General features: G+C 45.5%; 1 protein-coding gene across 3 annotated transcripts; it reads right to left on the bottom strand.

Moving 5' to 3' along the window:
- Positions 1-80: 80 nt before the first annotated feature.
- On the bottom strand, positions 81-26,130 carry phc3b (polyhomeotic homolog 3b). Of its 3 annotated transcripts, none has more exons than XM_085468755.1 (12): positions 25,327-26,130; positions 14,680-15,304; positions 12,127-12,279; positions 9,598-9,699; positions 8,530-8,785; positions 6,116-7,225; positions 5,367-5,701; positions 4,831-4,996; positions 3,886-3,997; positions 3,531-3,651; positions 2,313-2,616; positions 81-900 (listed from the first exon to the last, which is right to left on the bottom strand). In XM_085468755.1, the coding sequence occupies exons 2-12, from the start codon at positions 15,283-15,285 to the stop codon at positions 746-748; spliced, it is 3,420 nt and encodes a 1,139-aa protein (XP_085324881.1). In that variant the 5' UTR covers positions 15,286-15,304; positions 25,327-26,130; the 3' UTR covers positions 81-745. The 3 variants fall into 3 exon arrangements, with proteins under 3 accessions (XP_085324881.1, XP_085324882.1, XP_085324883.1); XM_085468756.1 differs by having other exon boundaries at positions 8,578-8,785; XM_085468757.1 differs by lacking the exon at positions 9,598-9,699.
- Between the last annotated feature and the right edge of the window lie 1,636 nt (positions 26,131-27,766).

The raw sequence follows: 27,766 nt of genomic DNA, 5'->3' as shown, positions 1-27,766 counted from the left end.
TTTGTTAGAAAGCCCGCTTTCACTGGGCTAGTAAAAGGTCTTTTACTTGGGAATTAATTTAAAACAAGATAAATAAATCGTTTGATGATCAATTATTCATTTATTAAATAATTTCAAGCAGGATACCATAAAAATGTGACGATTGAAGACACCAGCCTCTACCCTGATAGTGACTTTTTTAATACACAGACATGTCTTTGTCCAGAATATAGTGATATAAAACATTAAACTTTCATTAATCACTTACAAAGTCTACGCATTATTGTTTTTTCCTTTTACACACACGGGTTATGTTTAGCTACTGGATAGATTTGTTGCTGACGTCACGTTCTAAAAAAACTAAATAGACAAATTTTATATATTAAATGTTCAAAATCCTTCATCAAATAGCTTCAAATGTACACTCTCCAGCGGCATGTAAAATATACACAAAGTTACAAAACCCCCCCGTCTCCTGCTACAGTCGGAGGGCCCAAAACTGGTGAGACTTCTCATGGACTCTGGTGTCGTCATGCTCCCGCACTCCTCTCCAGCTCCCATCTGCTAAGGCCACGCCTAGATTTATAATCTCATGAATTATAAATTCCCACAAATCTCTTTTTGTGACTTTGCTCTGTCATCCTTGGTGTCAGCTTTTGACTTCCGCCGACTTCTCTCGTTTCCTCGCGTCTTTATTGCCTTTTTTCCCTCTTCCTTTTTAAACGCTTTCTCTTTTTCTCACGTTGTTTCTCTTTTTCTTTGTCTCTCATTGGTTTTTCAGTGCGTTGATGTGAGCGCAGATCTTCAGAGCAGGTCCCAGTTTTATGTTCATGCTGGTCATCAGATGGTCCTCGGTGAGCAGCAGCAGAGCCTGGCCGTCGATCTCCTGCACCCGGAAAGCCTCCGCTACGTCACTGCAGCCTGAAACAGCAACGCGGAGAGTTTAAAAACACTGACGGTGTCTGACTGAGCAAATGATTCTGTTCAGTCACACAGAAAGTAGCCATGGCCCTGACTTTAGTCACGTATAACGATCTAAACTCTTGACTTTTAATAAAAACACCTCCAAACTCCTGCAAAGTTTAGTCTGTGGGGATTGACTCTGTTTTGGAGCCTCGAGTGGACATTAGAGGAACTGCAGTTTTCCCCTTTCACTGTTGCTGCTGTCCTTCTGTCACAAGTCACTGCTCTGCTGTTTTTATATTAAGAGCTTTTGGTGTTTTCATTCATCAGTATTTTGGTGTACATTATTCTTATCATCCTCTTGATGAAGCACACCCCTGATGCACTCATGTCGTCCACAGCTTCCTTGTTTATTGTCCATGCTACGCGAGGATAGCTGTAACAACGACATCTAGGACTAGGATTAGGTATTACATGGTACTGATGGTACTTTACTGTGTTCAAATCCTTTAAAGACACACTGCACACTGTGCTGAGATATGCTAATTTTGGCTAATATCACTTTGTTTGTGCAGAAAAGCTATTTAATGCATTCAAACGTGTCAACTTTGGGATTATTTTGTAGATTTAACTAAAGAAGTGGGAACACGTGATGTGTTTGTATGACTTTTTGTGGCTAATAAAAAAATAAAGACACCATTTCAAATTAGATTTTGGTGGCTTTCCTGTGAACACATTTTTTTAAAGGTTCATAAACTCGACAATTAAATGATTGGTTGGTGGTTTTTAGGCCACATGATGAAATAATGTGATGCAGGTTCTGATAAGAACCTTCAGCAGCCCAAGTTCTACCTGAGCCCTTGTTTGGTTCCTCAAATCCTGATCGTGTGGGAGGAGTTTGTGGACAAACGACCCAACAAACAAAGATTTGGTTTGTTACAGTAACATGTTTCACACTGTTCATCCAGGATCGTTAGCCAACAATCAGTTTATCCACTTTATTTCTAACAGAAACTAATCTGGAGAATGTTTCGACCAGAAGAGATCTGCATAACTCTAAGATCCACATCTGATCTTCTCTTAGAAATAAAGTGACAGTGATGAATATTAAAGGCAGCTAACAGTGTTTACTACAGAATCATCTGTCTCATGTGAAACAGAGGTTCAGTTTCTCTCCCAGATGTTTCACAGCAGTCTCGCTGAGTCTGACGGTGTGTGGTTGGAAGTATTCTTCACATTACTTCACTCAGCAGTTAATTTCAGCATTTTGCGAAACCTTTAATGGGACTTGGGGGATACGAAGAAGCTGTGAGCGCGCCTCCGTCGCCTGCTGACAATTAAGACACGGAGTGTGGCGTAAATCAAACCGACGGTTCTGAGTTAAAGGTCCCGGGAGAAGCTCTACGTGTGGGGCATCGGCTCATGTTTACCTGGCAGCGTGTGGATGAAGGCGGTGACTTCCTCCACGCTCCACTGCGAGGGGGCTGGCTTAAACGTGGTGGTAGGCGTGGAAGTGGTCACGGCCGGCGCCGACGCCCTCCTCGCTCTCCGAGCCGCCCGACGCTCCATCCTAGCCGTCATGGCGACAGCGGGATCTTCCTCTCCTCCGTCATCGTCTTCCTCCTCCCTGCCTCCACCTCCCACCATATCGTCTTCATCTTCGTCCTCTTCTGCCGCCGCCGCTTTTTCTTTTCCATCTTTCTCCCGCTGACCGGCGCTCCACAGATCACGAGGCTGAAAGGAAACAAAGCGTGTAAGAAATGTAAAAGCCAGGAAACGTCCTGCCTGATATCAGCAGTTCAGGGAGCTGCTGGGGTGATAGTGTGGGGCCCTGCAGCATCATTTAAACCCCACACTCCACCTCAATCATCTCAAACTGGTTACTTGTATACGACTCCACAGTCACCAGCTCTCACTCCAGCAGAGAACACGTGGGATGTGGTGGAGCGATAAATATGTAGAAACTGTGTGATGCTATCATGTCGACATGGACGAACACCTCAGAGGAATCTGTGAGTTATGAGAAAGTTCTCGACTCAAACGCAGTTCCAACTCAGTACAAGGAAGGTGTCACTGAATAAAGTGGCTGCTGGCTGCATAGAACTTAAAACTGAGCGTCTGTTTTCTGTCTGTCGGTGGAGCTTCCTGATTTCTCGGCTCTCTGCTGCCCTCTAAAGGCCGTCGGCTGTCACTGAACCACAGATGAACCACAGATGGCTTCAAATGGCTCATTTCATAAGACCAAGTCTAAAATCCACTGCACACGACTAACTGAGCTAATGTAGTTTTACACTACTAAGTATTTTTAATTCATGTGTTTGTTTCAGTTTAGTTTCAGTGTTTTTTAGTTTTTCTGGGACGAAATTTAAAAAGTTTACAAAAGATATGAAGCTACAAACGCAGAGTGGCGTTTTTGTAGGAACGTAACCCATCAAATAAACATCACAAAGATCAATAAAAGCATAAAAATGTGTTTAATATTTGGAAAATCAGCCTCCTGTAATACAGCCGGTGCATGTGTACGGTCACATTCGGCTCGTGGAGGACTTCAGGAGCTCTAACTTCATTTTCAGAGTGTGGCTCTTTAAAACATCTCAGCACTTCTCTGTTTGCTGTTTTTAAGCTGTTGGCGAGTTCAGCGTCCCTACCAGCCGCAGCAGCAGGGGTTTCCCAGGGACTGACTCCGCCCGGTTGAGGGCAGGACGAGGCTTCTCTGACCGGCTTCCTGCGCTGAGAGCTCGCAGACGCTTCGTCAGTCGAACGTTAAACCTGAGGGGGGAGGAGGAAGGGGAGAAGCACAGAGACACGTGGTGATGTTTCCTCGTTCTGCTGCTTTCATTCACACTCGTATCTGCATCTGACACCTGCGCGCCTCCACGCAGGCCACACACACCACATCCTGTCACGCTGCTGCTGCGACAGCAGCACCCCTACGCTGTGTAAAGGTCCCGTGACATCACAGCTGCCCTCTTTAGCGCTTAAGCCAATGAAGCGAGGCCTTACCCGCGTGCACAGGAAGTGGAGCAGAAGCGTTTGGAGCGCATGAAGTTGTGTGCGTGGCCCCTCTTCCCGCAGAACTGGCAGTGCAGCACCGTTCGGTCTCTGTGGCCCGACCCTGTGAGAGGGACACAGTGGAGGTGAAGCTGAGAAACACAGAGTCTAACGTGGTTCCCACTGCTAGTTTAGAAGACTAACAGCTCCCACATTTACCACATCAGCAGCAGAGTGACAGACGTGAGCAGAGCAGGATTCGGGCATGTGTGGGGTAAACGTCAGGTTTACCGCCGAGTTTTCAGGGTATTAAAAGTGGTTGACTTCTTAGACGTCTCACACACACTTTCACTGCACAGTCCCAGGGCTGCTCTCAGCTTGTATTTAGTGTTTAGCCTGTTCATGTGTTGAATGAGCCCCAGTGCTGCAGGTGCAGAACATGACGGGACAGGTTTACAGTGGTGGGCAGAGGCTGTGCCACAATGCAGGAACTCCGGTTTGGTTCACTGTTAGAGCCTGCGGACCAATCGCTGCGTCAAGACAAGAAATAGAAGATCTCTCACCGTTTTTAGAGAACATGCAAAGACTTTGTCCTTGTTTGGTGTGCAGCCACGAGAAACCCTTTTTATATATTTTCTTTAAGCCTAATTGATTTTCCTTTAATATTAAACTTACTAATCTTATATAAAAACTGCAAGAATTATGTTTTTATTCTTGATTCAATCAGGTCCGTTTTAAGCTCTGCTCTCATTTAAAGTCTCACAGCTGCAGGGAAAATGCGTCACCTGCTTCTGTTTTGAGTTTTCTGGGATGAATCTTTGTTGTTGATTTGGTGACAGTATGACGTGGGTGCGGCTGCTCTATTCTGCAGCTCTTACCAACAGTACTTTCATGCATCGAGACTTCAGAGCAGATAAACGAGCAGATGTGAAGTTTAAAAGTTAAACTGCTCCTTACTGCTCCCAGGGTCGTCCGTGTCTCCTCCTTCCTCTTCGTCCGAGTCTGTGGAGTGCTCAGTTTGTTTTATCGTTTCCGTTACAGGCAGCGCCGCTTTCCCATTGGTCCCATTCACTTCCTGCGGTTTGGGCACCTGCACTGGAACCAGCAGGGATGAGCGGTTCACCTGGACCACAGAAATAAGGTGAGTATAAATGCACCGCCTGTGGCTGAAAAGGTAATCGCAGTAAGGAGGGAATCCGTTTACATCCACCCAGAACTTATTCTACGTTCATACACGAGAAAGGCTTTGAGTTTTTTCCCCTTTTAGTAACAAAATTGTAATATTTGCCGTCTCTAAGAAAGGGAAACCCAAGAAAAGGTGATAAACTGTAAAACCCAGATTGAACTGTCAGCTGAGCCACAATTTATTTAGGAAATGCTTAAATAAGCCTGAGGAGATTAAACACCAACTTATTTCACACTAAAAGCATCAAAACCTAAAATTCTAACTTCATTTTTTCTGCCTTTGTGATGTAAAACAAACGTCTCCTTACAGGAAACGGTTGGAGCCCCTCCTGGATGACAAATCCCTCCACCAGGTGGGTGAGAACCTGCCGTCCCTCAGGCCACGGCCTTGGCTCCCAGGGGCTGCTCAGTGATTGGCTGAAGCTCTCTGACTCGTCCTCCAATTGTCCGAGAGGCTCTGCCTCAGTTTCCGTGGGGGGCTGCTGCTCGCCACCTGCTTTGTCCACCTTCGCTGGCTCATGCTGCGGTAGGCTGAGGTCAGTCGGGAGGGCGGTGTGCGCCGGGAGGAGAGGAGGAGGGTTTTCTGCCGAAGGAGTGGTGATGGGTGAGGAGGGGGGAGACTGAGAGGAGAGGCTGGACAGCGCTGTGAGGAGCAGAGAAAGAAAAAAGAGTTGACTGAAAATTAAAAGGAACATGTTTTGAAAAAAGTATTGATTGCATGAAGTTACAGCCGAAAACAAAGCAGGACACTAAAGTTCACCAGTGAGCAGCAGGTAGCAGCGAGCCTTTACTGCACCAGACGTCCCGTGAAGACAGTTTGCTCAACAGCTCAATTGCTTTGTAGCCTGAAGCATCAGAAGCTGCTGCTGGCTGCACACTGTGCACGACCATGTGTGCTTCTCCAGGACGAGCGGAGCAATAACAACTAATCATGTGGACCCTTTAAGGGAGCACAGCTCGGACAGATGAAGCTGTGGAAAACGCTTTAATGCAAAGCCTCGTGTAAACACACAGATATGAGCACTAAGTGTTGCTGCGTCTGAGCTGTTCACGGTACCTGACTGATTGTCGGACTGGGTCGACATGTTCTCACAGAAGTCCTCCTGGCTGACGGGCTGAAGGTCTTTCTGAGGCTCTGGCAGCCTCTGACTCTGGGCAGAGGCTTCGGGGGCTGGAGCTGGCTCTGGTACCGGGACTGGTGCTGGAGTTTGGACTGGAAGTGGAGTTGAAATGAGACCCGTGATGGGTTTTGAGTCCACAGTGGAGTCTTTAACAGGATCAGGCTCCGGGATAGGGTCCGTGTTGTGGCACTGATGGGGAAGCTGTGCCGTCTGGTTCTCAGACTGGTCCATTGGAGTCTCTCCTTCCTCTTCCTCCTCCATCTTCTTGTCCTTGCCTTCCTCTCTCCTCTCTCTCTCACTTTGGCCTTCTTCTGTCACTTCCATTTGATCTTCCTCTCGGCTAACTTCCTGCACCTCCTGGTTGATTTGCTCCTCACTGGGCTCCTCCTCCTTCACCTTCTCTCTTTGGTCATCTTTCTCCACTCTCAGGTCTTTAGCAATGCTTTCCTCATCTTTGACTTCCTGTCTCACAGCTGCAGCTCTCTTTCTCTGCTCTTCAGCCTCCTTTACCTCCACCTTCTGGGTCAGATTTTGCGGCTGGGGCTCAGCTTGACTCTGTGGAGAGGCTGGACTCAGAAGGGATGGAGGTGAGGGCAGAGGAGAGGTGGTTTTTGGCAACGAGGGGTTTAAAGGAGGAGGAGGAGGAGGAGGAAGGACGTCTTCAGTGCTCAAAGTCCTCTTTGATTGGGCGGAAACCTCAGGCGACTCTGCCGCTGGAGGCGGCGGCTGCACCGAAGCATGCGTGTACGTTCCCGGCTGTGGCTGGCGACCCGAAGAGAGGGCGATGATCTGAAGCTGCTTCGCTGCAGACAACGAGCGCTCAAAATGCGGCACAGCTGACAGAGCGCTGGAGACAGATACCGGGCTGTGAGTTAACGGACAGCTCTTCAGTCCCGCCAGCGGCCGGCTGATGGAAGACGCCTGGCTGGAGGGAGCAGCAGCGATTGGTTGGAGGGCCGAGGTCTGTCGAGGTGACGCCGCTCTGTGACCGTTAGGAGAGTGAAGTCTGGGTCTCAGAGGGACGGCTCGAACCGGAGAATAGAGAGCTGTGGGAGACGAGCATGAAGAGGAAACCATTAAACTATGAGGGATGGATATGACTAATAATGATCTGATAAATGACAGACTGCCACTCGTGCATGTTGTTTAATTCTCATGTGCTTCACTGTAATCTGCTGATGCACAGCAGGCTGCAGGATTCAGGGTGTTGGCTGAAAAACTTTCTCACATTAAGATTTAAACATTTCCTTTCAGTGGCTCCAAAAACTCTGAATTATTTAGATGATCAAATGCAAATTTTATTATGTTTTTGTTTTCTAATTTTCATCTCTCAAGGCTGCAAAATATATCAAGACCCATGATTCAATTTACTTTGTTCTGCAGCACAGTGCAGTTTTCTTCCAGTGATTTATGAGTTCAGCTGCAGACAATGACGGCAAACATGCTGAAAACTGACTTGTTGTGCTCTGTGAGGGTAAACCGAAGCTCTGACGTCTCCGGGTAATAGAGAGGAATTATTTGGTTCATAAGTCACTGAAATGAAACGGTACACAGGACCACAGCAGTGCAGCTAAAGACGGCTCTGAACAGCTAAAAGCAGTAAGTTTGTCCTTTCTTGTTTTAAAAGTAACCAAAATTAAAATAGTGAAAAAAGAAAAATATCTATTTAAAAAATGTAATTCTTTAAAAACTGAAGACAAAAAATGATTGAAAGTATAAAACGCTCATTTTGAAACAATTTTTTTTGTTTACTCACTGCTTGTAGAAAAGAAAACTAAACATGCAACCTCACACCACAAGTGTGATTGTTGCTAACACCAGACTGTGGCTTGCTGCCAGAACAGCTGCAGAGAGATGCAGACGGCTTTAAACTGCAGGCTTTTATTTTGAAAGGTTCAGAGTGTTGATAACATCCAATATGTAATTTGAGGCTTTTATTTTGTGTCTTTTATCCTTTCTTCACCTCAAACCCGTTGCAGCAGATGGCTGCCCGGTCCTGAGGTTTCTTCCTGTTAAGAGGGGTTTCCTTCCCACCAAGTGCTCGCCTACAGGGATTTGTCTCATTGCTCAGGCTTCTCTGTATTATTGTAGGGTCTCTACCTTACAATATAAAGGGCCTTGAAGCAACTGTTATCATTTTGAAAGCATACTGGTCTTCCACTGATGGCTTTTATTTTGAAACTCTGAACCACACCTCCCTCCAGTCCCCCCGGTTAGTCACTGTCAGGGTGAGAGCTGGATCCACCAATAAACTCAAACAGGATCAAATATAAATAAAACATCAGCTGACTGAAAGTGCAGAATTATAATAATTTATGATAATATATTAGTCACTATGTAAGACCCTCACATGGAGGAGCGTACTCATCCGGCCTCATCACACCCTTCAGGGACCTACTTGGAGGCGGCACGGCGAGGTGTCGGCTGGGCGTGGTTGGACACTCCGTTGCTGTGATGCTGGACTGAGGTCGCGGCTTGAGAATCGGGAAGAGGGGGACTTGAGGTCGAGAGAGGGGAGGCGGGGCCGTGGCGTTGGGCTTGAGGCGTAGGGAAGGAGGGATGGCGAGAGTCCCGGGGGGAGGAGGCCTCAAGGTGAGACTCTGGAGCTGGAAGGGACACAAAGATGTTCAGTTAGATCCCACGAAGGCGTTGGCTATCCAGTCACAGCTTAGCAACTGTTACCAGCGAGGGCGGGTATGTTACAGGCAGCAGGAAAAAAGCTCTCTGAAGCAGATTTAGTCTTAAACGTCGGACATTTTCTGATTGTTCGTAAGGTGAAAATAAGAAATACAAAAACAGAAAAACAAGATCACATTTCCTATTGATGTGGGTCTGAGGACCAACTGTGGAGAGATCGTCCACTGATCCTGATCCCAGTCACAGCCGTCTGTTACAGTCAACGTATGAGAGGAGTGTGTTTCACCCAGAAGGAATTATGGGTAGTAGTTGAGCCTGGCTATCTCTCATATACCAGACTTTGTTGAGCTGGCACGCATCCCACACGCTGACATAACCCTTTCATTTCTCCAGCGAACGATCAGAAAACAGATCAAACATCCAGGTCTCAGAGCCGGGACACGCATGCGCACGGCTGCTCAAAGAAACCAGATTCTGCTTTTAGATCGCAGCACTGGGACGGGGTGTAAAAGGGACTCAGGGCAGTTTTTACCACAGCTTGAATGTGTTCTTCACGTGTGCGTCTTTTGTAGTTACGGAGACTAAACATGCTAAAAATGCCAAATTTGCATTTCATTAAATGACTGAAAGTTACTGAAAAAAGCAGCTCGCTCGCTGTGCTTGCTGAGCTTCGCGTGTTTCAGACGACTGTGTAAAGAAGTCAGCTTTTTGCATTTACCGTCTAAGGTCAGTTCAAAAGATGCATTCACGTGCATATAAAGACATTTGCTCCGCTGCTCACCTGAGCCGAGGCGGGGTTAGAGGAAGGAGGAGAAGTGGAAACAGAGGAGGAGGAAGAGGAGGAGCACGGCTGGGGCGGCCGCATAGCAGATGTAAGAATTAGCTGCAGGAGAAAAAGGAGGAAACAGGTGAAGGAGGAGATGAACAGAGGAGAGCAGGACAAGCACAGATGTTTGTGTGAGACATAACTGAAGCATCTTCTTGGCCTTTGCTTCCTTTTAATGACCTGATAAAACACCCATAAACATAAAGGTTACTTTTTCAAACGGATCAACATCAGATTTGAACCCTCACACAAGAAAACTGTGAATTTTGCTGGGGACTATTTTCTGCGGTGGATTAATACAACTGCGAGGCAGATGCTTCATATTCAGTGTTTTTCAATGTTAAACAGACTTTTTTACAACACATTTAAGTGTTTAAATCCAGGTGGCAGATCTAGATGATGGAAATGATTTGTGAGATTAACCATGGTTTAATATTTCACCGTTAAAAGAACTTTTATGAACAGATAAATAACCTTTAGTCTAAAATAGGTTTCTGTGCAAATAATCAAATGATGTCAATAATGACAATTTGATGGTTTTCACAGATGTGTAGTTTTGAGCTCATCAGTCACAATCAAGCCGCTTTGCTCTTTCTATACATGAACACTCATAATATCTGGGGACCGTTCTTTATTGAGAAACAGAGTTTACTTTGTTTCTGTCGCTCAGGCTCAGTCTGACTCTTCTTTAGCTGAGCACCACCGTCTGCCATCAGAGACATGATCAGAGCAGACACAAAGATTCAGTATGTGGAACACTGATGATGCAAATAAGACATGAAATCATTAAAGCTGTCAATTCATTTATCTTGTTGTTGACTTATCTCTACCATGGCGGCTGCACAGCACTCTTGTTCTTAGTAACTGCAGTTGCAGCAGTGCTCAGCTCAAGGATGAAAACAGATATATTTGTATATTTCTGACCTGCAAATGTCAGTGACAATGAAACACAAACATATGCATTGCTCAACTTAGTGATGGGAGTCAGGTACTAGCTACATGCATGCAGCTATACACAGTCAGCCAATCACAGGGCAGCGTCTCTATGCATGTAGGCATGTAGACACGGTCGAGACGACGGGATGAAGTTAAAGCTGAGCATGTGGAACAAAAGGTGATTTAAGTGACTCTGAATGTGGCGAGGTTGTTGGTGCCAGACGGGACGGTCGGAATATTTCAGGATCTGCTGGGATTTTCCCACCGAAAAAGAAAATATCCAGTGAGCAGCAGTTCTCTGGGCGAAACGTGCCTCGCTGAGGTCAGACGTCGGAGGAGAAAAGCTTCAAGAGATCAGTAACTCAAATAAGCACTGTGTGGCGAGGCGTGGTCTGCGATGCTGCTGCAGGTGAGATGGACGCACCTGCGCTGATCTGCAATCACACCTGTGCTGTTGTCATTAGTGGTCGTTGGTGGTGATGTGTACGGCTGGCAGCTGTTACAGCAACCGTGTGAATATTGTAAGAAGAAAGCATGCTGCAAAGCATGAAGATGCACCCGGGCCTGCTGTGGGTTTGTTACACACTGGTTACAGCCGTAGCAGAAGAGCATCTCTGAGCTAACAGCTAGTCCAACCTCAAACCACACGAGTGTCCTTTCTGTCAGCTACGAGAAGCCTGAGGCTACAGTCCACACAGGCTCCCCAAGACTGGACAACAGAAGCCTGGAAACATGTTTCCTGGTCTGATGAGTCGCGACTTCTGCAACATTAAGACTTCAGTGTCACCATTTGGCCTAAACAACATGAAGCTTCGTGTCAACTGTTCATACTGCTGGTGGTGAAACAGCTTGGGCCTCTTAGGCTGTGGTGTTTAAATGATGCTACCTATTGTTGCTGAACATGTCCATCCTCTGTATCCATCTTCCAAAGGTCACTTTCAGCAGGACAACAGGGCTCAACCTCATACTGGCAACGTGTACCTCATGAAGTGGCCTCTGAGTGTATAATGTGTACTCTCTGCTGTAAATCAAAGATTTGGGGAAAATGTGGTGCTTCAAGATTGTTTTAAACTAAAACTTCAAACACATAATCTTCTCCCAAACAGGTAGTATGTACATCATCAGTTACCATGGTGATTTAGAGAGGTAAAGCACCTCTGTAACACTTAAAAGTCTGACTTTAAGCTCAACACGGCTGCCTTAACCTGGTAACGTTGCTTCATAGTCTGTGTTTTCAGACTGTTTCAGATCACGTCTCACAGGGTTTTTGGTGCAGTGCATTTCATATCATTTACATCATGTTTGTGTTTGTTTAGTATTCGGAGAAATTTCTGCTTTGAAAGCTTTGAAACGTCTGTTTTCAGATTTGTTTGCAGCTTTAAACTCGGAGCTTTTCCTGCCAACTGGCTCATTTTAATACTCGTCATCCTTTCTGCAGCTGCACACTCTGTCCTGTTCACTGTGAGCAGCAGAACAGAATGCACGTGGAAATATATGAAAGTGTGTGTGTGTGTGTGTGTGTGTGTGTGTGTGTGTGTGTGTGTTTACCATCTGAGCTCTAAGCAACACTTGGTCTTGGCCTGTCCCTTTGAGACCTTTTCCTAGGAGCAATGTCTGCTGGGACACCTTGGGATGCCTGACAGGGGAGGGGTTCTGATTGGTTCGCACAAGACCAGGTGTGCCCACAGGAGTCTGTGATACCTGGAACAGAGGCAGGAGAGGGGGGAAGGGAAGCAATTAAGGCAGTGCTTCAGAGCAGGGATGACTTTTTGTGATATTTCCTCGAACAGCAAAGCAGTCACGAGTGTGTTTGGGTGGAAACCAAAAGAGTAAACAATGAAAATGTCGAATTTTTAATGCTTCTTTTCTACAAAAAAGAAAAACACTAAATGAATACTTTAACAATGGACAGCTTCATCCAAGCAGATTAAACTCTCTCCACCAGGCAGCTCACATCTGTTTATAGTTCTTTAATCTCATCTATCAGGTTTAATTTAAAGATTTGAAAAACTGGTTTGTAAAATTTGTTGTCAGAAACTGTTTGGCATGTTTTTAGGCAAAGGAGTGGATTTTAAATCTGAAGTTCAGACTTGAATTAAAGGGGTTTAATAAAAGTATTCCCTCAAATATTCAGGAATTACAGCCATTTCAATGCACAGTCGCCCATTTTCAGAGGCTCAGAATTCATTAGACAACTGTTTAATATGTTTTCACGGCCACCAAATGCAAGTGTTTCATTTGCATTTGTTTGCTTTTTCAGAGGAACTCTCAACACGAGGTCCGAATAAATGTCAGTGCGAGACAAACAGGCCATCACTCGACTGAAAGTCCAAATAAAACAAATGAACCCATCAGGCAGAAAGAAAAAATCAACATTGTGGTGCATCGGCCAGCTCAGCAACACTACGAGACTTTAAAGACCACAGAACGCTCTCAGGGAGGATCATCGTCACAGGGTTTACACCAACAGGGTGCAAACCACTGGTTACACTCAAGAACAGGAGCCAGACTTTACCAGAAAACGCGCACGGCTGGCTGTGGAAGCAGGTCACGAGTGTTTACTGATGATGCGATTGCTGATAGAAGCAGCGGGATGAGCCGCGAAGTGTACGGGGCTGTAGCCTCTGCTCAGATTCAGACAAACGCTGCAGGGCTGATCGGACAGAGCATCGGAGTGCAGACGGACAATGAGCCGGACCACAAAAGCGACCCAGTGCAGAGAAACGTGATCCTCTTCAACGGCCACGTCGGGAACCTGATCTCAACCCGACACAGCAGCTTTTCAGTTACTAAAGGAAGAAAGACACAAACTTACTTCTGTTGAGCTTCGAATTAAGCGGAAAGTCTGAACTTCAATCACAATCGGTCGATTGTTTCATTTAAAATCGCAGCGGTGGCCATCGGGTATCAGTAACTGTCCTTTTCTGTTGCTGACATCCAGCTAATGACAAGTTCTGAGAACAGCTTCAGAAAAGCCAGGATTGAAGTTTCTGATTTCGTGCTCATCTCAAGCTCGTGTCTTTAAAGCTCTAACGTGAGGAACCGCAGACTGTGCAGCTTTTTGTATCTGGCAGCAATGCCTGCATACAGAGTGCGAACGCCAGCGTCTCTGTGGCTCGCTCACAGTTCAGCCTGTTTACTCACTGAATTAACAGAGAGCGAGACCCGAGTGTAAGGATGTGAAACGCACTCAGATGAAAGCAAACAAAGAGGAAACTGTAACCCCAAACAGTCAAACACTGACCCAGATGGAGCCTGACAGGTGAAAGGTCCGAGGCTTCATTCTTACATTTAGATTATTCACACCTGATCTTTCTTTTTAAATCCGTTTGTTCAGGTCAGCTGTCGCTTTCAACAGTTGTTCCAACATTTAATGAAACTCAGCTTAAAAGATTCTCACACACCACGTGTCACAGAAATATGAATAAAATACAGATTCGGTCATTTAAGCAGGTTGACTGTCATGTGCTGTACCTGCATTTTTATTTACTGTAGCTTCACTTTATGGATGAAGCTTGCTAACAAAGCTAGCACTAGCTATCAACTTTGTGCACCTTTGCACCAAATCCAAAGAGTGAAAACTGTGATTTGAGTCTTGGCTGTGCGTTCTGTAAAGATGGCAGGTAAACATCACGAGTGCAGGAAGGCTAGATAAAACTTTGAGCTCAAGCTGTTTTATTTACATCCGTCCTCTGCGTCAGGCTCGTCTTCTGAGATTAAATTACTGCGTCTTTTTTAGACGAAGCTAAAAATGATTTGGTCCTAATGTTATCAGCCTGTTGAATGACTGCTGTCAGTCTTATGAATACAGCCAGTAGGTGGCCTCCTCCTTATGTAACCCAGAGACTGTGCATAAAAGAGGCATCACAGGTTTTCTTTTCGAAGCCTCAAAGTTAACGTTTTAGCCACTGTCATGGTGGGATTCTTGGATGTGGTCATGAGAGGGTGGAGACGTGCGTCCTTATTCTGTATGGGTGCAATGTATGAACACAGAAAGAGCAAAGATCCAATACAGACAAACTGGACAAACTCCAGCAAAGTGTTTCTAAATGAAAGACGTGTTCCTGTTTCTCTATGTGGGGGTCAGTGTGTGACCTTTACCTGTCTGCCAGGTGGACTGGCTGGCGTGTGAAACGGTGTGATTGGCGTTGAGGTTGCAGAGAGGACCCTAGCGCTCCCGTTGGTCAGGCTGGTGGAGATCTTGGCAGACATGGTGGTGTTGTTGTGCGTTGCAGAAGAAGTTGGAGAGGATGAGAGGAGTGGTGAAGGAGCGGTCGCTACGACAGGAGAGGAGGAGGACGAAGGGGGAGGGAGAAGGGAGGGGGAAGGGGGGGTTTGCACGGAGGAAGACATTTTGGAAGAATGGTTGTGTCGGGAGTATGTGCGGAGGGTGGGGGCAGGGGTGGAGGTAAGTTTAGGGGGAGTCGGGACGAGGACGTGAGGAGACGGAGCGCCTGCCGTTGCTGCTGCCGCCTTTGGTCCATGGTTTGTGGTGATGGAGGGAGCGGGAGTGAGAGGCGGGGGAGGGGAGGAGGTGGTGGGTGTCAGCGAGGGTGCGGGGGAGTCCAGGAGCATGGGGTTGGGGGTAAGCCGAGGAGGCGTGGGGGTCGGAGGGGTGGCGGAGGACTCAGCGGCGGTCGGAGGGCTCGTTCCATTGGTGGCCTCGCCGTGATCTGATTGGCTCTGCCGAACCAGCTCCCTGTCCATCCTTCAACACTGAAGCACGCTGAGGAGCACAGACACACACACAGACAGACACACAGACACACAGACGCACAGACACACAGACAGACGCACAGACACACAGACGCACAGACACACAGACAGACACACAGACACACAGACACACAGACACACAGACAGACACACAGACACACAGACAGACACACAGACGCACAGACAGACACACAGACAGACACACAGACAGACGCACAGACACACAGACAGACACACAGACAGACACACAGACAGACGCACAGACACACAGACAGACACACAGACGCACAGACAGACACACAGACAGACGCACAGACACACAGACAGACACACAGACGCACAGACAGACACACAGACAGACACACAGACAGACACACAGACACACAGACAGACACACAGACAGACGCACAGACACACAGACAGACACACAGACAGACACACAGACGCACAGACACACAGACAGACGCACAGACACACAGACAGACACACAGACAGACACACAGACGCACAGACACACAGACAGACGCACAGACACACAGACAGACACACAGACAGACACACAGACACACAGACACACAGACAGACACACACACAGACACACAGACACACAGACAGACGCACAGACACACAGACACACAGACAGACACACAGACAGACACACAGACACACAGACAGACACACAGACACACAGACACACAGACGCACAGACACACAGACAGACACACAGACAGACACACAGACACACAGACAGACACACAGACAGACGCACAGACACACAGACACACAGACACACAGACAGACACACAGACAGACGCACAGACACACAGACACACACACAGACACACAGACACACAGACACACACACAGACACACAGACAGACAGACAGACACACAGACACACAGACAGACACACAGACAGACACACAGACACACAGACACACAGACACACACACAGACACACAGACACACAGACACACAGACAGACACACAGACACACAGACAGACGCACAGACACACAGACACACAGACAGACACACAGACAGACGCACAGACACACAGACACACAGACAGACACACAGACAGACAGACAGACGCACAGACACACAGACAGACACACAGACACACAGACACACAGACAGACGCACAGACACACAGACACACAGACAGACACACAGACAGACGCACAGACACACAGACACACAGACAGACACACAGACAGACAGACAGACGCACAGACACACAGACAGACACACAGACAGACACACAGACAGACACACAGACACACAGACAGACACACAGACAGACGCACAGACACACACACAGACAGACACACAGACAGACGCACAGACACACACACAGACAGAGGCACAGAGTTAATTTGCATACTTTGCATTTCAAGTTCCAGAGAAAACAAACTCACTGCAACATTTGTTCTCAGAATTAACACAAGACATGGAAATAAGTCCTAACGTTCCTCGTGAGGATTCATGATCAGCGGGGGAAGCCTCGGCGCCACCACAGACGAGCTGGAGGCCAAATCTAACAGTTAAGAGCCCAAAACCAACAATCGGCACAAACACGACCTCATGTTAACCTGTTCTGTACAAAGCTAGCAGCGAGACACTCCAGAGTGATGCTGAAGCAGCGTCACAGCTTGATTTTCAAGTAACAAAAGCTGGAACGGGCTCGTGCATTTCTAACCACATTTGTTCCAGCACAACGTCTTGATGCACGCTCAGTCATCCAGGTAAGCAAATCCACAAAAGTCCCAACTTTTTGGGATTCCTGCACAACGTTAAAAAGCCTCTGGTTTCAGTCACGTTTCAGGATACAAGTTTTCATCTGCCTCACTTTTTCTCCTTTCTTCTCTACCTGATCCCATCCCCGGTGTCCTCCTCTGTCACACCAACCCTTTTTCTCCTGCCTGGCAGCTCCATCTTCAACCCTTTTGTTCAACATGTCCAGTCTTCCCTCTCTGCACGCGTCCAAACCATCTCAGCCTCGCCTCTAACTTTGAGCTGTCCCTCTGGTGGGTTTGTCCATCTTCAGCCTCCTGTTACATCACAGCAGGTCTCACTACTGTCTTGTAAACCTTCCTTTTCACTCTTGCTGCTTTCACACATCACCCCTGACACTCGTCTGCCTTCACTACCTCATTCGTATTGATTTGCATTGACATATTCTGGTCTTAAAGGATGAAAAACTGCTTTTTGAGGGTGGAACAGTTGGTGGAATAAATCTGGACCTGACTACAGTTCAAGTCCAACACGACTGTTTTGATGTTTAAAATGTGTTTTTGATTTAAAACACAGACATGTCTCTTGTTCCTGGGTAGGAAGTGTTCTTCTTGCCTGGGAGGCAGAAGGAGAGTCATTAATATCTATTTGCAAAAACTTTGCTTTTGTGACCCATAATTTAATTTGTAATTACATTTACAAATGTCACTGTCATCGTAACAAAGACAAAGTCTGCCTGAGAGACACTCTTTAACCCAATGGTCCTTTTGCAATCAGGCTTTAAAAGTTAATGCAAAATCTTGCAAAGGGTTATGATTAAAAGCCACCTGGTTATGTTTAAGCAATAAAAACACTCAGAGTTTGAGTGGACAAACAAATTTGCTGGTTTGTCTCCAGGAAAACAAAAAAACAGATTTTCAATCCCTGAGGTCTGGCTGTCCAGAAGTAGAGTCTATCAGCTTCATTCTTATATTTAAATAGGTTAGTGAAAGAAAGATGGTCCGCGTGTTCTCCTGATTAACACAGAGATTCGAGCAGACAGGTACACGTCAATGTACTTCTGATATTTTGTTAAGCAGCACATGCAAATGTGATGCCGCTGCTTAAAGCTGTAATTAGTAGCGTAATAAATGACTTTTAAAGCAGTGTAAATACACCGATCAGCATGACATCAGGTGAGGTGAATAACGCTGACTCTCCATCATTGTACATCAGGGAGAAAGTGAACATTTTGTCCTCTAAGTTGGTGTGTGAAGCAGGAAAAACAGACAAGCATGAAGATGTGAGCGAGTTTGACAAAAGGCCAAACTGTGACGCCTTCTTCTCTGAAGCTGCAGGTCCTGTGGGGTGTTCCCGGTCTGCAGGGTCAGTCAAAAAGTGGACCAAGGAAGGAACAGCAGGGAACCAGCGGCACGGTCATGAGCAGCCAAGGGTCATTGATGCACGGGTGAAGGCTTGCCTGTGTGGTCTGATCCAACAGAGAGCCAATGTAGCTCAAAGTTCATGCAGGATCACACAGCATCACAGTTCGGTGCAGTCCAGTCAGGGCGCCCATGCTGACCTCTGTCCACCTCCAAAACCACCGACAACAGACAGGTGAGCATCAGGACTGGACCACGAAGAAACAGAAGAAGGTGTTCTGGTCTGAGGAGCCACGTTTCTTTTACATCACATGATGGCCGGATGAGTGTGTTGCTTATCTGGGGAACACCTGCCGCCAGGATGCACTATGGGAAGGAGGCAACGTTCTGCCCAAACATCGACACGTACCATCCTCCTAAGCACTGATGCAGAACATGTACACGCTTTCATGGAAATGGTATTCCCTGATGGCTGTGGCCTCTTTCAGCAGGAAAATGAGCCTGGCCACAGAGAAAGTGGTTCAGGGATGGTGTGAGGAGCACAGCAGTGAGTTTCTAAGGCCCCGAACAGAGGGTTTAGAGGATGCTGATCCACAGCACACATTCAGGAGTCTAGAGGAGTGCGTGCCTTTACGGGTCAGGGTTGTGTTGGCAGCAAAAGGGGGACCAACACAATATTAGGACGGAATGCCTGAAATCTGAGTGTTAAGTAATGCATTATTTTGTAACAAAGTAATGCATTACTTTGTAACAAAGTAATGCATTACTTTGTTACAAAGTAATGCATTACTATGTTACAAAGTAAAGAGAGTTTGAGTTCTGAGCGTAACACTGAAACAACTGGGGAAGTAAAAACACAGAAAACAACTGCAGAAAATTATTAAAATAAGTGTTTAAAAAGCACTTTGAGTAAATAAAGCCCAGGTTAAAGCATCAAATATACACAAGCACTCAAAACTGTCTTTACAAATCTAGGCTGCTGACATTTTCTGAGTATACATATTATAACATTTGCTAAACAAAGGTTGTATAAAGTCCACTTAACTCTTTTTTTCTGCTTTGATATATTAAGTTCATGTGACTTTGTTCATGTTGACACTATTTCATCTTTTTAGGCCAGTTTTTAAAGTAAAGGCGACTCTGATTCACCTTTTTTGAATTTTTGGATGGAGTTAAAGTTCGCCCCTGAGGACCTGCTCACGCCTCGCCCTTTAAAGCTGAAACACGACACCCTTAGTGTCAACTTCAGCCGTGTGTTTTGGATTTGAGCCACTGCAGCAGTTAATCTGAACCGTCGCTGCAAAACGAAAACAGAAAAGCGTCTCCTGATCTCCATACCGCAATCTGTAATTATTGGATTATCTGACCGCAGACTGCCTCAGTGTCCTTAAAACACCGTTACCTGATTCATTTCTGTCACTTTTAAGCCAAAACTTCCAAATATCTTCTGGCTTGAACAACTCAAGTATGAAAATTTACTTCTTTTCTTTCTTCTTTTTGACTTTTCTGACATTACATAGAAAAAACCCACCTGAGCAAACCGTCTACATGTTAATCAGCAATGAAAGCAACCATGCTGCAGCTCACGTATCTGCAACTGATGCATCAGACCCAGGATCCGTGAAGTTTTCACACCCGAAAAGAAAACAGGAACAAGAAAAACAATGACCTTTCCACCAAGAAGATAAACAAAGTTGGTTTATCCTGTCGACGCTCAAACGTCCCTACACGTCTTCAGAATAAGCAGACAAAAATGACCGGTTTGTTTTGTAAAGCCGGCCTCCTTCCATCATAAACAAAGAGCAGAGAAACGTCCTCCCACCAGCCGAGCCCTGATCCTCCACATGTCAGTGCAGTGAGCGAAACTTTATATTATTCAGAGACATGCAAATGTTACAAAACTGGAGTTTGCATATATTGAAATGATTTAAATGTAATTTTAGATGATGACCTTGCCCAGTTTGCTTAAAGCCTTGCTTAAATGCTCCTGTATGGAGTAGTTACAGGGCACAGGTGGGACACGTGCCCCTCCACAGTTATTTAGAGCACAATTATCTCGTTTCAATGACAACATGGAAGGAGCAGAGGGAGGTGTATAACCACAAAGGAGCCGTGAGGGAAAAGGAGGAGGAGGACATCTGATATCACAACATTTACTCTGGTGATTTTAGTGACTTTGGTCTGAGTGTTTCAGAAGCTGCTCATCTGCTGGGATTTACGCACACGGCTGTCTGTAAGGTTTACAGAGGAAGACAGAAAAATCCAGCGAACACAAGACTGTTGGGTGAAAACGGCTTGTTTGTGTCAGAGGAGAATGAAGAGAGTAACTCAAATCATCACAACTAAGTTATGCAGAAGAGCAGGTGTGAGCGCACAGCATGCCGAACCTTCAGCAGCAGAAGACCACACCTGTCAGGCAAGAACAGGAAATGTGGACCAAAATCTTTGAGGGATGTTTCCAGCAACTTGTTGAATCTGGGTCACAAAGAGTCAGTTCAGCTGGTCTGAGCAAAGTGTACCTAATGATGTGGCTTATAGGTGTATATATCTATGGTTCCTGCTGAGAGCTGTTACCTTCCAGAGTGTACAGAGATCAAAATGAATGAATTCATCATCGATGTGAATATGTGACGCATTTCAGCTTCAAGTGAGGAGCAGCTGCATATTTAGACGAGTTTCCCATCATTTGTCTACTTCCACAACTTTTCACAGTTTTTACAGGAACTGGCATGTTGGTGTGGCAAGGAGAATGGGAAGTAGGGTGGAAATATATTTGTCAGTTTAGTTTTTGAACATTTTTGACTTCTTGCAATTTTCCTCTTTCCTCACGTCTTGCAGTGAAGCCTGGCTAACAGAGCTATTGTAGAAAGATTTACTGCAGCTGAGAGACTTGAGACAAAAACCGAAGCATTGATTCAGCAGGGATTATTTTAAATGACAGAAGTTGTTAATTTTTCAGCAGAATGTTGCATTGTTATTGTGCCGGATTTTTGAGTTTTGTTGCTGCTGTAAACTTCCCCAGAAAACGACTGAATCTCAAAGGTTCCCGCAGGAGGATCCACCTGGCTTCGTTTATAGTCACATTACAGTAATTTGTAGTAACAAAAAAGGTGCTTTGGGTGCTCAGCTAGAGTAGATAAGTGCTAAAGAAAGCCACACCTGTGATAGCGGTTATAGTCAGGTAACAAACATGTCATATCTTACATAAATATGTACTTTTACCCACAGCAGGTCTCAAAATCCCAGAGCCACGTTTTCCGACCTTGGTGTCTGTCACCGACTTTTAAAGCCAATCTTTCACATTTCCTATAAATGTGCTATAAAGTGGGCCACATATATGTTACAGAGCAGAGCACATGTTATGATCACACTTTAGCTGTGACTTTGTTAGCTTTGTTTTACTCAGTTCAATTTTTTAAATTAGTCTTTTTATTTCTTTGTTTTTGTTTGCTGCTGGGATTTTTCCCCTTAAATAAAACACTCGAGTGTGCAGTAACACTGCTAAATTGACATTGTTGTTGTTGAATGCCCTCTCGGTTTCTAGTAGGTAACTTTTCATGCAGCAAGAGTGCAAACACTCTGCAGGTTTTTCTTACTTCCTTTACTGTCCGAAGTGTGGCCTGAAAAACCACAGAGGTCCCGGTGTGGTTCCAGGAGGTCCCCCAGCTTTCTATTAGTGTAACAAGAATGATAGTTTTATACGGTATTCACATTGTGCTATTTTGCAGCTCTCTGGCTGGGAGCCCTTATTGTACCCGTGATGTTATTTCTAGTGTTCAGCGCAGTAACTGTTAATAGTGCACAATTTAATCTTAAACCCAGCTTTAACAGTTTTACTTGTTTTGTATTATTTCACACAGTAACGACTGTCCCCCAGCCTCCAGCAGCCACGTTTTGGGTTGTTGTTGTTTTTTACAGTTTTTAATCTTGTAACACTGAATTGTTTTTTCTCTGTAAGCCAGAGAAGCAGAGACACAGAGGGCTACAAGACATACGGGTGAACATGGAAGTGAACTGTGAGCTGGCAGCTGAGCAGAACGCAAACACCTCATTAGATGACAAGAACTGAAACTTGATTAATGTAAAGATAAGATTCTACCAGAAAAACAAAATTAGAAAAGAAATAATTTCCCAACTAAAAGACGACTAATGCACCTCTTTATTTTTATACTTGCAGCACACAGCTGTGGTCAGATGTTCACAGTAATGAATTTCATGGTCATTTTAGGTGTTTGATGATTCTTTGAGCTGTTTTTGGTGGAACAGCATACGTCTCTAAGAATTGGGGGAATAAGTTTGAATTTATTTCAGATTTTCTCTCATCTAAGGGGCTTAAATATATAATTAAATGTCTATTAGCTAGTTTTACTTTAACCAGGTGCTTTGGGTAAGCATCAGCAAGCGTCTGGCATCATTCCTGCTGCTCAAAATGACCACGACATTAACGTCCATAATGAGTGTCTTTCAATCTCAGAATAATCCTCCTTTGTCTCACTGTGGCCTTGCTGTGGTCCCTCAGCCACCGCCTGTCTGAAATAAGTAGTTTTAGAAAAAACAAAACATTTTAGCTCCTCCTTAAAGGGTTAAGGCTTTCTTCTGATTGGCTGTCCGTTGTCAGCGCGGGGCAGGAGGGACTGCTCTGTCTGAGATGTCTATATTAGAAATATCCTGTCTCTATTACATCATAAATATCTATTGTAGCCATAAAAATGGTAAAAACAGAGTGCTTCGAGTAGCTCGAAGCCCGAGCTTTTGGCTCACAGGGAACATACACTGACTTGGCCGTATTCAATCTGCACATCCACCTCTGGAACAGCAGACATGTGAGAGGAAACAATGAGGAGGTCGGGTCGCCTATAAGGGTTTGAATACTCCTTTAAGCGCAGCAGCTGAGTTCTCTGGCAGACACAGAGTCCAGCAGCAGTTTTTTTCTCTTCCTGTATTTAGCTGATGATTAAAATTCAGTCATTTTAAAAGCATCCTCCCTTCACTTTCATATTAATATTCACTTAAAGATGCACACTGTTGTATTTATATTGATCACAGCTAGCTATAACATGACCAAGTTCCACCCTTACTACTTCCTGACTGACTGTTGGCTGTGAGGCCCACAAACTTACTGAAAAGATTCCCGGCGTACATGGAAACATCTCTAATTCAAAGCAAGTCAAAGACTCTGGGACATTAAGTCAGCTACTGGAAACAGTTATAAAATGAACTTATAAGAACAATATAAATCAACACATGCAGGAACAATAACATTTACTGCCAATAACAATGCAAAAGTGTCACATGGCTCTGTGCTTTCGTTTTGCTGTCCAGATGTGGCAACCACAGGGGCCCCAGTGTGGTTTCATGAGGCCCCTTTTTTCTTCTAGTGTAATAAATCCTGTGAAAACTGATCATGTTGAATGAAAATCTAACCGTTATTGATTTATTTACCATCACTTTTCACACAAAAAAGTCTGATTTGTGTAACTAACACGCCCGACCTAACAGAGGAATAAAACATTGCTTTCACCAACAACTTTGTGCCACCTTTGCAAATACACAACTCCATAACTAACAGGTTTGTCTACGTTTTTATTTCTTTATTTTGTTTTGCTGTTCAAAGTGTGTAAGTGTGTAGGAATCCCACAGCACATCTACTAAACTACGTAAGACTTTCTGTCAGATTTCTGAATAATTTCCTCTTGAGGTTTTCATTTCATCGAGTCATCAATGAGTTACGATGGACACTTTACATGGTTCGCCTTGTTATTGAGTCGTTATCCAAAAAAGTGGCAGGAAGAACCACATGAGCCCCAGTGTGGGTCCAGGAGGTTCCCCTGTAAGATGTTTATTTTCTAGCATCTGTACTCAATATAAACACAATATTATTATTATGGAATATATGAATTGAAAATCTGTTTTTTGTTGTCTGACCAACAGTACAGAACTCAAAGATTAATATCCAGACAATCAACTAAACCACCACCTTCAGCTGAAACCAACAAATTTCAGTGTGTTTGAAGAAGGATTTAAATGACTGATGTGATTAAGCTAAACTGACCAGCCAACAAGATTAAAAACCCTGTGCTGTCCAAAATGTGGCCCGCTGAACCACAGGAGCCCCAGGATAAGTCCAGGAGGTCTCCCTGCAAAATATATTTCCTCATAGATCACAATCTGCACTCTTGTGCACTCTATCGTTTGGACAAGGGAAAGATATCATAAGATATGTAGATAATTTCTTCAGTCTATCACTTTGTCTATCTTCAGTCTGCTTCAGCCTCAAAAATCCATCAAGAACTCCCAGAACTTGGTTTAAAGTCTGTAAACTCCATGTTTTATTATATGAATCATCCAGAGCTCAGTTTAACAGCAGAATGAAAACATAAAAACAACTTCTTTTATCAACTCGAACCGACAAATTTCTGCTTAAAAATGACACGAATAACTCTGATATTACCCTGAAAGCGATTAGTCTCCATTTAGAACCAACGCGTGTAGTTTATCTGTGTGCACTGTATACAGTATACACGAGGAGCCTCTGCTCATTGTTTGAAGTTCAGAAATGTGGAGATCAGGGCGCAATAAGGGCCAAGATCTTCTGGGAAGTCGCTTTTCTGGTTAAAATGGGAGCTGAGCGTGCGGCCAGAAGTAAGCTAAATTCACGCAAAACCACCACGCAGGCAGGTGCTCGTCCACGCACAGCGGGCAGATGCTGACATCTGGCCCGCAGCCTGTTAACTGAACGTGTCCGCCTCAGACGATGGTGGTGATAGCAATGAGCCACAGTGCACAGTGACAGTTAGGCCAGAGATCATACATGTGACTATAAAAAAGAAAAAAGAAAGATGGAGACAGGCCTTCACAGGGGAGAAATCTCACGATAATAACATTTTGAAGAATTGTCATGTCCACGTTGCGCGTAAAGCGCTTCGCTCGCCTACCTGCTGAAATGCTCGACGTCCTGCAGGTTATTCCCGCTGCCGTCCATCCGAAAGTGGGCGCATGTTTGGAAAGTCCGTTGCTGTGTTATCTGATGAGCGGCTCTGGGCTTTTTCAGCAGGGTCGACAGGCTCAAATGGGCGTGTGTGAAGCTTCACTTCCTCGTCTGACAGCGCAGGGGCTGCTGAGAAGTGCGCGTCACCCTTCCCCAGACAATAATTTCCCCGACCTCACCTCTATGATTATCCGCCCTCTGCGCCCACCGAGAGCCCAAAACGCAAAGTTGCAGTGCAAGACGGGCCCGTTTATGATGTGCAGGGGCTTGTGTGTGTCTGTGTGTGTGTCGCACTTTGTTTAGGATTTCATCACATCCTGGGCTTTCCTCCGCCGTAGATCCGGCCTTCGCAGCGGTTATGGAGTCCGTCGTCCTCCGCTGTGCCACCACCGTCTCACCTCCCGGGTCTGCGGTGGGAATCAGCCCGGCTCGGGGGCACCGTGTAGCGGCTGCGAGGGGCCTGGTTATTCCGCTGCTGGAGAAATGCAATGGAAGTGCAGTCGTTGCAGGGCGGCAGATGCGAGACAGCACCACTCAGAGCTCAGGAGGACCGCAAAGACGCCGATATACAGCCGTGCATGCACGCTGCACACTGTAACACAGTTTGTACCAGCGCAACAGCTCGATGTGTTACTGTGAGAGCAACACTGGGAGCAAAGACGCGGTCAGAGACGTCATTGAGGGGCACGAGGTGCTGAAAATGCTGTGAATCCAACATTTCGCATTAGAAAAACTGCAGAACAGGTAAAGACGCATAAACTCTGGTACATCTGCTCATGCAGTCCGAGCGATGTCGCTGATTTAATCCAGAATGTTGGCAACTGTTCGATATTGGCTCATTCTCCATCAAATCACCCAAACTTGAGAAAGGTTCCCATCCGACCACCTCAGGATCCGCCGATATTTTCCTTTTTACGTTACCTTCAGTATTTTTATGAAGCCATGTAAAAATACTGACAGTACAGTCCTAATATTTGCCTTCATATTATAAATATTTTCAGAGTTCATAGATTTGGGCTGAAATTTGGTGATTTTTAACTATTTTCCCTTCTGTGGTGTTCAGGATGTTTCAGCCTGAAGTGTAAAAACTGACCCTGTGACCCTCTGTGATCATGCAAGGATTTCAGAACCTGAACTTGTTTGATCCATGTGATATGTCCAAAACTTGTATAAGGAACAGGCGTGCCTCCCAGTCGTAAGCTATCCCACAAACTGTGACTACAGTCAAGCCAACACTGTTTTGCAAACTTTGCTGCCTCAGTTGTTATGTTTATATATTTCTGTCCTCTGACTGTGACAAGCAGGAGCTTTGTCAGTATGAAAGTTACATTAAAGACATAAAGAGTGTGCGAGTTAGCTGATGTCACAGCAACTTCCAGTTTTAGCAACGTTACTTCAAAAGGAACTCATGCAGCCCTAAAATGGCCTCGCATGCAAAGAAATTCCTTCTGTGAATTTTCCACTTGAGAGAAACTGAATCATCACAAGCTTCACGAGAGCCGTCCAGCTGCTGCGAAGGCTTCAGCACGACGGAGCGCCGCCTCCTCCAGAGTGAGGCTGAGTCATCGTTCCAGAAGTGAGCAGGCATGAGTGCGTCTGCAGGCACAGTGAGGCATCAAGGGACAGCAGAGAAGCCTCAAAGTTCAAGGAATCTGCAGGAAGTTCAAGGGGTAGCAGAGGGTTGGTGCACAGTTACTTTCTCTGATGAAGCCAACTTCTGTTTTGGAAATCTGGAAAAATCCTTTGTCTGTGGAAAATCCTGAGATTTGTGAGGCACGTTTACAGGTCTAGCCTGCCTCAAACATGGAGCATAAGTGAAAAGTGGCTCAGAGATCATTAGATCAGCATGTTGGATCCATGGTCAGGAAACCAAACCGTGGTGAATGATCAGTTCTTGGAAGCATGTAGACAAGCAGAAGTCCACAAACTGTGAAGAACTTGGAGCACTGATTACTGTCTGGAGGTTCTCTCTCCTGTCAGGTGCAGGTGTGGGCCGGCAGCTGGAGGAGTCTCTGTTTCCCAGGCTTTGCTAATCACACATGCCTTCATTTTCTCAGCAGTGAGCACTGTTTAAAGGTTGGGGTGGGTCTTCCATCTCTGTCAGATTGTTGTCACTACAACAGTGCTAATCGCCCTCATGCTTAGAACAAGTTTTTGTGTCATGCTCTGCTTAACCTTTTGCTCTTATCTGCCTCCAGTAATTTTTCTAATGACCTTCCTCTGTTGCGGACATTCCTCAGTCCAAACCTGTTACTTCAATTTGTTATCATAAATTGTTGTCACAGTAGCTACCAGCTATCCTAGGAATCCTCACCTGCAGTGTACCTGCCTGCCCGCTTTCCACAGCTCCTTCTCCCAGTCTCCTCTGGATTCCTCCGTCCCGTCAG

This window comes from Copadichromis virginalis, linkage group LG9, assembly GCF_057382275.1.
Source record: "Copadichromis virginalis isolate Kocher_CV1m ecotype Utaka linkage group LG9, C_Virginalis_male_GT1.1, whole genome shotgun sequence".
In the NCBI taxonomy this organism is placed as follows: domain Eukaryota; kingdom Metazoa; phylum Chordata; class Actinopteri; order Cichliformes; family Cichlidae; genus Copadichromis; species Copadichromis virginalis.
This window is presented reverse-complemented; position numbering and strand designations above follow the sequence as displayed.